Raw genomic sequence first — 11,564 nt, 5'->3', positions numbered from 1 at the left:
TCAAAACAACAAGAACAAATAATAATGGATGACCTTCTCTAATGAGAGCTGCCAGAGAAAGCAGGTCAGAAGGAAGTTTTTTCAGTTTTAATGTGAGGTAAAAGCACTGTTAGGAAATGTAGGTAGTCTGCATTTTTATCTTTTAACTGAAAGCAGTAATAACATTTAGTAGCAGGATATGAAGTATGGAATGGGAGAGAAACCAAATTCTTCTGCCTGTAGTTTAAGGAAAGAGCACATCATTTATCTGTTTGTTTCCTCAGCTTTAAAATGGGGATAATGATTCTTATAGGATCATATCTGCTGGACAGGGTTGTTGTCGGAATAGATGTTTGCATGGTCAAGTGCTATTTGTTATTAGCAGAGGAAGAACTTTCCCTACTCTCAGTCCTCTTGACCCGAGGGAGCTATGCCCCTCAGGAGCACACAGTGTAGCCCTTCCTCAATATACCCCACCAGTAAGTGATAGGAGGAGCCCACAAAAGGAGGACAAGGAAGAGTTCTCTCTCCATTGACTCCCTTTCCCCAAGTAAGAGTGGAGGGAGCAAAATAAAAACATTTTCTTCTTCCATGGAAAAGGAGCTCAGGAAAGAGCTGAAATAAGGGGAAAGAGGTGGAAACAGATAATATGGCAAGCGAAAGAAAGAATCATGGAGAGAAGGAGGAATAGGGGAAGAAAAAATAGTATAGAAATGGGAGAATAAGGAAGAGAAAGATCAGAGGGAATATTGAGAAAAAATAAGAGGCCAAATTTTCCAGTAGCAGAACCTGAGCAATTTCCATTTGCTTCAATGACAATTGCTTGTCTGCAGTGATTAGAGAATTGAGCCTAGGAGTGAGGAAGAGGAGCTCCACAAGATAGGAAGATTTGACAAAGGAGAGAGAAAATACAGAAAGAAACAAAAAGCTGGAAACATGAAATTGAATACATTAAGAATTAGAAAAGGCAAGTTAGAAAGATGAAAAAAGAATGTTCATGTATGTTTCAAGTTTTAAAACATGGGAAAACTGAAGCAAAAGAAAATAGAGGTGAAACTGAATAGAAGTTACTAAAGAGGCACAGACAAGAAGGGAAGACAGAAAGACAACTAGATTAATATGTTAAATTAAAATAACTATTGCCAGCTGTCAAGGTTCCTCCCCCACTCTGAACTCTAGGGTACAGATGTGGGGACCTGCATGAAAAACCTCCTAAGCTTATCTTTACCAGCTTAGGTCAAAACTTCCCCAAGGTACAAAATATTACCCCTTGGACAGGCCGCTACCACCACCAAACTAATACTGGTTACTGGGGAAGAGCTGTTTGGACGCGTCCTTCCCCCCAAAATACTTCCCAAAACCTTGCACCCCACTTCCTGGACAAGGTTTGGTAAAAAGCCTCACCAATTTGTCTAGGTGACTACAGACCCAGACCCTTGGATCTTAAGAACAATGAACAATCCTCCCAACACTTGCACCCCCCCTTTCCTGGGAAATGTTGGATAAACAGCCTCACCAATTTGCATAGGTGACCACAAACCCAAACCCTTGGATCTGAGAACAATGAAAAAGCATTCAGTGTTTTACAAGAAGACTTTTAATAAAAAATAGAAGTAAATAGAAATAAAGAAATCCCCCCTGTAAAATCAGGATGGTATATATCTTACAGGGTAATTAGATTCAAAAACATAGAGAACCCCTCTAGGCAAAACCTTAAGTTACAAAAAAGATACACAGACAGAAATAGTTATTCTATTCAGCACAATTCTTTTCTCAGCCATTTAAAGAAATCATAATCTAACACATACCTAGCTAGATTACTTACTAAAAGTTCTAAGACTCCATTCCTGTTCTGTCCCCGGCCAAGACGACTACAGACAGACACACAAACCCTTTGTTTCTCTCCCTCCTCCCAGCTTTTGAAAGTATCTTGTCTCCTCATTGGTCATTTTGGTCAGGTGCCAGCGAGGTTACCTTTAGCTTCTTAACCCTTTACAGGTGGGAGGAGCTTTCCCCTGGCCAGGAGGGATTTCAAAGGGGTTTACCCTTCCCTTTATATTTATGACACGCCCCCCAAATCTCAGCTAGGGTGAAACACTGGCTGGGATTTCTTCCTGGAGCTCTAGGAAAACAGAGTTAATAAGACACATGCATCTCTAAATATACTACCAAGTACATAAAGACTAACAATATTTTCCACATCTCAAGGACGATTTTAACCAGTTGATTCTGGGAAACTTTCACGGGAGAGTGCATCAGCCACTTTGTTAGAAGCTCCTGAGATGTGTTGGATGTCGAAATCAAAATCTTGGAGAGCTAAACTCCACCGAAGAAGTTTTTTGTTAGTTTCTTTGAGGGTGTGAAGCCACTTTAGTGCAGCATGGTCGGTTTGCAGGTGGAAACGCCGTCCCCAAACATATGGGCGTAGCTTTTCCAGAGCGTAGACAATGGCATAACATTCTTTTTCAGTGACTGACCAGTTGCTTTCCCTCTCAGACAGTTTTTTGCTGAGAAACACTACAGGGTGGAATTCTTGATCAGGTCCTTTCTGCATTAAAACTGCTCCCACACCACGCTCGGATGCATCTGTGGTTACTAGGAACGGTTTGTCAAAGTCTGGGGCCCTTAGTACAGGGTCAGACATGAGTGTCGCTTTAAGCTTGTTAAAGGCCTTCTGACACTTTCCGGTCCACTGAACAGCATTTGGCTGTTTCTTTTTGGTTAGGTCTGTCAGTGGGGCAGCGATTTGGCTGTAGTGCGGTACAAATCGTCTGTAATAACCGGCCAAGCCTAAGAAGGATTGAACCTGTTTCTTTGACTTTGGGACAGGCCACTTTTGGATAGCATCCACTTTGGCCTGTAGGGGGCTGATAGTTCCTTGACCCACCTGGTGTCCAAGGTAAGTCACTCTGTTTAGGCCTATTTGACACTTCTTAGCCTTAACAGTTAGTCCTGCCTCCCTTATGCGCTCAAGGACTTTTTGTAGATGTTCCAGGTGGTCTGCCCAGGAATCCGAAAATATGGCCACATCGTCAAGGTAGGCGACTGCATATTCTCCTAATCCCGCTAGGAGACCATCTACAAGTCTTTGGAAAGTGGCGGGTGCATTTCGCAGCCCGAAAGGGAGTACATTAAATTCATACAGCCCGAGATGTGTGATGAAGGCTGACCTTTCCTTGGCAGATTCATCTAGCGGTACCTGCCAGTACCCCTTGGTTAAGTCCAAGGTAGAGATGAACTGGGCCCGTCCCAGTTTCTCTAATAGTTCATCAGTGCGTGGCATTGGATAGTTGTCTGGGCGAGTTACAGCATTTAGCTTACGGTAGTCCACGCAAAAACGTATTTCCCCATCTGGTTTGGGAACTAGAACCACTGGAGATGCCCATGCACTTTCAGAGGGGCGGATTACACCCATCTGTAACATATCCTGGATCTCCCGTTCTATAGCAGTTTTAGCTTGAGGAGACACCCGGTAAGGTTGGACCCTAATTGGGTGAGCATTACCTGTGTCAATGGAGTGGTATGCCCGTTCAGTCAGTCCTGGGGTGGCTGAGAACGTTGGCGCGTAGCTAGTGCACAGCTCCTGGATCTGCTGTCGCTGCATACGCCCAAGGGTCATGGAGAGGTTCACCTCTTCCACACCACCAGCACATTTCCCTTCGTAGTAGACACCTTCAGGCCACTCAGCGTCGTCTCCTCCCTGGGCTGTAAACTGACAAACCTTTAATTCTCTGGAATAAAAGGGCTTTAGAGAATTAATATGATACACCTTAGGCTTTCGGTTGGAGGTGGGGAATGCTATGAGATAATTAACAGCTCCCAGGCGCTCCTGGACCACGAATGGCCCTTCCCACGATGCTTCCATTTTATGGGCCTGGAGCGCCTTTAAGACCATGACCTGGTCTCCTACTTTGAAGGAACGCTCTCTGGCATGTTTATCATACCAGGCTTTTTGCTCTTTTTGAGCATCCTGTAAGTTTTCTCTAGCAAGGGCTAAAGAGGTTCGGAGGGTGTTTTGTAGGTTGGTTACAAAGTCCAGAATGTTAGTTCCTGGAGAAGGTGTAAATCGCTCCCATTGCTGCTTCACCAACTGCAATGGCCCCTTAACCTCACGGCCATATACAAGTTCAAATGGGGAAAACCCTAAACTGGGATGTGGTACAGCTCTGTAGGCAAAGAGCAACTGCTGCAATACTAGGTCCCAATCATTGGAGTGCTCATTTACGAATTTACGTATCATGGCCCCCAAAGTTCCATTAAACTTCTCCACCATGCCATTTGTTTGATGATGGTAAGGAGTGGCAACCAAGTGATTTACCCCATGAGCTTCCCAAAGGTTTTTCATAGTTCCTGCCAGGAAATTAGTCCCTGCATCTGTGAGGATGTCGGAGGGCCAACCTACCCTGGCAAAAATGTCTGCTAGTGCCTGGCACACACTTTTAGCCCTGGTGTTGCTTAGAGCTACTGCTTCCGGCCATCGGGTGGCAAAATCCATGAAAGTCAGTATGTACTGCTTTCCTCTGGGTGTCTTTTTCGGAAAAGGACCCAGAATATCCACAGCTACTCGCTGAAATGGAACTTCAATGATGGGGAGTGGCTGGAGAGGAGCTTTGACCTGGTCTTGGGGTTTTCCCACTCTTTGGCACACCTCACAAGACTGGACATAGGTAGAAACATCCTTGCCCATTCCCTCCCAGTGGAATGACCCCCCCAAACGGTCTTTGGTCCTGTTCACCCCAGCATGGCCACTAGGGTGATCATGGGCTAAGCTCAAGAGCTTGGCCCGGTATTTAGTTGGAACTACCAACTGTCTCTGAGGATGCCAGTCTTCCTGGTGTCCCCCAGAAAGAGTTTCCTTGTATAAAAGTCCTCTTTCTACAACAAACCTGGATCGATTAGAAGAGCTGAGAGGCGGTGGGTTGCTCCGTGCCGCCGTCCAAGCTCTCTGGAGGCTTTCATCTGTTTCCTGTTCGGTCTGGAACTGTTCCCTTGATGCTGGAGACATCAGTTCCTCATGGGATTGTGGACCTAGGCTTGGTCCCTCTGGAAGCGATATAGGGGATGGAGCTGTTTCTGTTGACTGTGAACCGCTCTCCGCTGGTGCACTATGTTGGGATTCAGGCTCCGGCTGAGCCTCTTGTGTAGGGTTATCGGCTGCTGCCAGTTCAGGTTCGGTGGGGCCCACTGGTGTTGAGGTTGCAAGTACTGGATTCAGTGCTGACACGGGGTCTGGTGTTGGTTGTTCGGCTGGTTCCGGTTCTGGGACTGGTTCCGTCTGGGTCTCTGGGACTGGATCCACTACTGCTGTTGCAGACATTGGCCTGGGGTCCAGGTCCATCACCTCTGACTGGGTCCTGATAGAAGTTTCCGGAACAGAGCTAGGCCTCACGGCTTGTTTAGCCTGGTTGCGGGTGACCATTCCCACCCTCTTGGCCTGCTTCACATGATTGGCCAAGTCTTCCCCCAACAGCATGGGGATGGGATAATCATCATAGACTGCAAAAGTCCACATTCCTGACCAGCCCTTGTACTGGACAGGCAACTTGGCTGTAGGCAAATTGAAAGAGTTGGACTTGAAGGGTTGAATCGTCACTTGGATCTCTGGGTTGATTAAATTGGGGTCCACTAAGGAAGCATGGATAGCTGACACTTGTGCTCCGGTGTCCCTCCACGCGGTGACCTTCTTCCCACCCACACTCACAGTTTCCCTCCGCTCCAAGGGTATCTGGGAGGTATCTGGGCCTGTGGACCTCTGGTGTGATTCCGGTGCAATGAACTGTAACCTGTTGGGGTTCTTGGGGCAGTTGGCCTTTACATGCCCCAGCTCGTTACATTTAAAACATCGTCCAGCTGACGGGTCACCGGGGCGAGGTGGGTTGCTGGAGAACGGGGTGGTGGGACGATAAGGGGTCTGGAGGGTTCTTTGGGAGGTAGGTGGGGCTTTGGGCGGCCCCCGGTAATAGGGTGTGGTCTGGGGTGGTCCCTTCTGGTCTCCGCTCCAACTGCGACCAGTTTTCTTCTTCTCTGCCACCTCCACCCATCTGGCTCCAATCTCTCCTGCCTCAATTACAGTTTTGGGTTTCCCATCTAGGATGTATCTTTCTATTTCCTCAGGAACACCCTCTAAGAATTGTTCCATTTGCATTAGGAAGGGCAAATTTACTGGAGATTCAACACTTGCTCCTGATATCCAGGCATCCCAATGTTTTACAATGTGGTAGGCATGTCGGGTAAATGACATGTCTGGTTTCCACCTTAGGGCTCTGAACCTCCGACGAGACTGCTCGGGTGTTATCCCCATTCTGACTCTCGCCTTGGATTTAAACAGTTCATACTTGTTCATGTGTTCTTTAGGCATTTCAGCTGCCACCTCAGCTAAGGGTCCACTGAGCTGCGGCCTCAGCTCTACCATGTATTGGTCAGTAGAGATGTTGTACCCAAGGCAGGCCCTTTCGAAGTTTTCTAAGAAGGCCTCAGTATCATCACCTGCCTTGTAGGTGGGGAACTTTCTGGGATGGGAAGTGGTACCTGGAGAAGGATTGCTAGGGTTTGTTGGTATATTCTGCTGGGCCTTTATCCTCTCCATCTCCTCCACATGCTTCCTCTCTTTTTCCTTCTCCTCCTCCTTCAGCCGCATGAGTTCTATCTGTCTTTCATGTTCCCTTTGTTTTTCCTCAGCCTGAAATTTGGCTAATTCCAGCTGTAGTCGAGCTGAGGATTTGCCCATTCTAACCTCTCTGTTTTTAACTAACTTTACACCCGAGGTTCAGAAATAAACAAACAAAACTTGGCTGTAAAATTTTGCTGTGCTGGAATAGAATACCTATTCTCTGATAGTGATTGTCAGCCTACAGAAAAAGACAATTCCCTTGTCTCTGCTCTGGGCCCAAATTAAAGCAAAAAACCTCCAACTACTTGGAAACCTGCTTACCCAGCCCAAAGAAGAAAAAAAATTTCTTTTCAAACCTGTGCTCCTTGTAAAACAAAAAAAAATATCAAAATCCTAAAAAAAAACCCTGCCACTTTTGTCTCCAGGCAAATGGGTAGAGCACACACCCCCTATTTACTTTTAGGAAGAAAAGAAAAAAAAAAAAACCTCTGGGTTGGAAGACTGTGAATTTCCCTGCAGGAGTTAAGTACCCTGCCTCTAGGCAAAGAAAACCTGCAATTCACAAGATAATCCCCTTTTGTCTCTGCTTGGCCACAAAGCAGAGAGAAACCAAGCTGCTTTCAGTTTCAAAGCTGCTTTCTGGACTTCCTAAAAATTCCTTTTTAAAATCTGTATTTCTAGTTCAAAAAATCTCAACTGGATCTCAAAATGATTTCAGGTTAATCCCACCACTGTGCCACCATGTCAAGGTTCCTCCCCCACTCTGAACTCTAGGGTACAGATGTGGGGACCTGCATGAAAAACCTCCTAAGCTTATCTTTACCAGCTTAGGTCAAAACTTCCCCAAGGTACAAAATATTACCCCTTGGACAGGCCGCTACCACCACCAAACTAATACTGGTTACTGGGGAAGAGCTGTTTGGACGCGTCCTTCCCCCCAAAATACTTCCCAAAACCTTGCACCCCACTTCCTGGACAAGGTTTGGTAAAAAGCCTCACCAATTTGTCTAGGTGACTACAGACCCAGACCCTTGGATCTTAAGAACAATGAACAATCCTCCCAACACTTGCACCCCCCCTTTCCTGGGAAATGTTGGATAAACAGCCTCACCAATTTGCATAGGTGACCACAAACCCAAACCCTTGGATCTGAGAACAATGAAAAAGCATTCAGTGTTTTACAAGAAGACTTTTAATAAAAAATAGAAGTAAATAGAAATAAAGAAATCCCCCCTGTAAAATCAGGATGGTATATATCTTACAGGGTAATTAGATTCAAAAACATAGAGAACCCCTCTAGGCAAAACCTTAAGTTACAAAAAAGATACACAGACAGAAATAGTTATTCTATTCAGCACAATTCTTTTCTCAGCCATTTAAAGAAATCATAATCTAACACATACCTAGCTAGATTACTTACTAAAAGTTCTAAGACTCCATTCCTGTTCTGTCCCCGGCCAAGACGACTACAGACAGACACACAAACCCTTTGTTTCTCTCCCTCCTCCCAGCTTTTGAAAGTATCTTGTCTCCTCATTGGTCATTTTGGTCAGGTGCCAGCGAGGTTACCTTTAGCTTCTTAACCCTTTACAGGTGAGAGGAGCTTTCCCCTGGCCAGGAGGGATTTCAAAGGGGTTTACCCTTCCCTTTATATTTATGACACCAGCCATTGGCATTGCGAGGCTTAGCAATGCTTAGCAGTGTTTATGAACTTCCTTTCTACCACTAAACTATTCTACTGTTTTAGTAAAAAAAATGCAATAGCATACTGATCTACTGAACCGGAGAGCCTGAGATTTAATGGAAGAATTGGGAAAAAAATCAATCAAAATCAAGGTATTTTGCAGAAGTGTATCAATTATGACAACATTTGATGGAAAATGATGAAATTATTCATTTCAGCTTTCTCATTTTGTTTTGGCAGTTTTGAAAACTTGTTGGAATTATGATTTCATACAATTTTGGATTTATTTTTTATATTTCATTATGAAGTTTTGATAATGTCACAACATTTTTTATTTCCATTTCACTCTCACACACACACACACACAATCCCCAACATTTTAACTTTTCCCCAAACCAGGAGAAAAAGTTTCATAATACTGGAATTTCCCGAGGAACAGAAATTCTGTCCCTTATACTCTAATATGTATCAAACTTCCTTCTGACAGGAATGCTAAATTTCCAGAGACTATTTTTGCATTATTCCCAAAAGGACTGGACCTGGAAAGTGGCATATCTCAGAAGGATTGCCCAACTTAATGTTATTATCTTGGAACAACAGTGTTTTGCTAAACCTGGAATTCTTTGTGAAGAGATCTTCATCACCTTGAACCTCTCTGAAAACTCCCTAAGGTGTAATCTCCAGGACAAACCTACTCTGTTCCTCTCTAGATATGATCAAAACTTGGAATTTCCATTCCATGGGAAATTGAAACATTGTGGGATTTCTTTCCTGTTTCAAAATATTTGAGAATGTTTTGATTTCAATTATTAGGATTTTAAAAAGAAGGAATTCTGCTGGAAAAGTAATTGACCAGTTCTATTCCTCTAATAAATTCCAACAAGTTTTTTTTTTAAATGAAACTGTTACAAAGCCAAAACTTTTATGTTAGCTGCAACTCTTTTCACATAGCTCTGCTGAACTGTATTATTTTACGAAGTGTAATTGGTTGAAGATTAAGTCAAATATTTACTTTTCTTCTCCTTAAATTGAGTCTTGTATTATATGTTATTTATTTTTACCTTTAGAGCATTTAAGTACAAATCAAATCTATTAGAATGCTAACATCTGAAATATTCAAATGGCATTCAGGACACCTATTCAATTTTGCAGAAACTTGATAAAACTCTGAAGTGAGAACACAATTACAGGGCTAGCTTTGATTATTTAAATTCCTCAACACTTTTGCCAAATGCACTGTCAGTAAGCCACAGGCATGTACATCAGGAGCAGGTGAAAATTCAGTGGCAGTATATTGTGATGGCTTTCACTAGGAGTTTGTTGACAAGTGAACCTGTGCAACTGTTAGATGGTGCGTATTATGTGATTTTGTGTCATACCTCATAATGTCTACAGTTATAGCTACACAAGGAAAGGCTACATTTGTAATTTCTATTAAAGTCTGCTCTCTTATTCTAAGGGCTTTGGGTTGATCACTCATTTAGGCTGAGATAATGTTACAGTTTTTGACAGGAAAAGGAAAGTTGTCAGAAACAAATAGTTTCAGAGAAGACTATTGAACTTCCAACATTCTACTGCTAGCCCATGGAGTTGAGCTCCATAGGAGTTGCAAAGAGAGCTTGATGCCTGCTATCAGCTGAAGTGCTCAAACAGTGGGGGATAGGGCAATATCAAAACAATAGATTTGTGCTATGGCTAGATTAGTTCATATAAGCTATGCCTTGCATTCCCTGCAGGATAGCACACTGTCTTAAAAGATTCCACTGTATTGTTTATCTCCAGATGGTGTGACTTACCATATCTCAGCAACAGCCACCTACTTTATGAAAAACCACCACCACATTTAAACAATCTGAAGCAGCTAAAGAATACTTGAGCTGAAAAAAAAACAGGTATTGATTTATTCAGAGGTTTTCCCAGGAGGAAAAAAAGCACAAAGTGTACACAACCGACTGGTCAGTGTTGTGACTAGAATATGGATCTTGTGTGAAGATTTTATTTACTGATTGGTTTAATGCGGGTCTCACTGGTTTCCAAAAACAAAATAGTATACGGTACCAGAGAAGGATGTATGAAGTGAAGACAAAGACCCTCTGTAAATATATACAGAATACTATCTCAGTGTGTTGATTCATGAGAATAGCAAAGATTTCTCCATTCTTCTGTCAGATGGTAGAAACAGAGAAGTGCCATGCAGGTTTGTGCCATGCAGCATTACGTCGACAGGAGAGCGCTGTCCCATCAACATAATTACTCCACCTTAGTGAGAAGTGGCAGCTATGTTGGTGGGAGGGTGTCTTCCACTGACATAGCACAGTGTAGACACCGCTTTAAGTCGATGTAAGTTTCGTCACTCAGCGGGGTTGCTTTTTCATACCCCAAGTGATGTAACTTACATCGACTTAAGCGGTATTATAGACAAGCCCTGAGATACCATTTGATCTTTCTCTTTCCAATGTTTAGTGATAGAGCTGATTAGAACCAATAAAAAGCCCTTGCTCCCAGTTTGTGATTCCCAGAGCGGTCCTCACTGCTGAGCAAGACGTAGAACTTGTGTGGGAACAGTGACAAGAAACTGGACTGAAGTCAGAGTGAGCTTGGTTAAATGCTTGAATCTCAGAATGTGACCTTGCAGCAAGTGGCAGCAGCAGTAGCATGGTGCGGTGGGAGAGAGTCAGTGGTGGCAGAGAGAAAGAGGCAGCTGTGAGTCAGCTGCAAGGCAGCGGCAGCAAACACATTGCTGAATTGCCACAACAAGGGGTGGAAGGTGAAACCTGCACCTCTGAACTCTGATTCTTCACTAACCAAGGACCACTGTGGTGCAGTGGAGGGAAAATAGATTGGTGTGTAAAGGGACACTTTTTGATAGACTTTCACACCATAAAGTGAGAACCTGAGACAAAGGACACTGCCCAACATAACGTGAGGTTGGATTTGCTTAGGGTATGTCTACACTACGGAATAAGGTCGAATTTATAGAAGTCACTTTTTTAGAAATTGGTTTTATATATTCGAGTGTGTGTGTCCCCACAGAAAATGCTCTAAGTGCATTAAGTGCATTAACTCGGCGGAGCGCTTCCACAGTACCGAGGCTAGACTCGACTTCCAGAGCGTTGCACTGTGGGTAGCTATCCCACAGTTCCCGCAGTCTCCGCTGCCCATTGGAATTCTGGGTTGAGATCCCAATGCCTGATGGGGCTAAAACATTGTCGCGGGTGGTTCTGGGTACATATCGTCAGGCCCCCGTTCCCTCCCTCCCTCCGTGAAAGCAAGGGCAGACAATCATTTCGC

At 44.0% G+C, this 11,564-nt stretch overlaps 1 protein-coding gene across 1 annotated transcript; it reads right to left on the bottom strand.

Moving 5' to 3' along the window:
• Positions 1 to 1,772: 1,772 nt before the first annotated feature.
• On the bottom strand, positions 1,773 to 6,441 carry LOC311519228 (uncharacterized protein). The gene is made up of 2 exons (XM_084625521.1): positions 4,866 to 6,441; positions 1,773 to 3,710 (listed from the first exon to the last, which is right to left on the bottom strand). The coding sequence occupies exons 1-2, from the start codon at positions 6,389 to 6,391 to the stop codon at positions 2,195 to 2,197; spliced, it is 3,042 nt and encodes a 1,013-aa protein (XP_084481647.1). The 5' UTR covers positions 6,392 to 6,441; the 3' UTR covers positions 1,773 to 2,194.
• Between the last annotated feature and the right edge of the window lie 5,123 nt (positions 6,442 to 11,564).

Source organism: Lepidochelys olivacea (assembly GCF_965140295.1).
Source record: "Lepidochelys olivacea isolate rLepOli2 genome assembly, chromosome: 1".
NCBI lineage: Eukaryota > Metazoa > Chordata > Testudines > Cheloniidae > Lepidochelys > Lepidochelys olivacea.
Note: the sequence above shows the minus strand (reverse complement) of the source record. Positions and strands in the feature narration are given on the sequence as shown.

Excerpts from the sequence above, each read along its gene's own strand:
- LOC311519228 (XM_084625521.1), bottom strand. The coding sequence starts at position 6,391 with ATGGTAGAGCTGAGGCCGCAGCTCAGTGGACCCTTAGCTGAGGTGGCA. Across the intron at positions 3,711-4,865 it reads AGCTCTTCTAATCGATCCAG|AGAATTAAAGGTTTGTCAGT; the intron begins GTTTGTTGTAGA and ends CTTTTATTCCAG.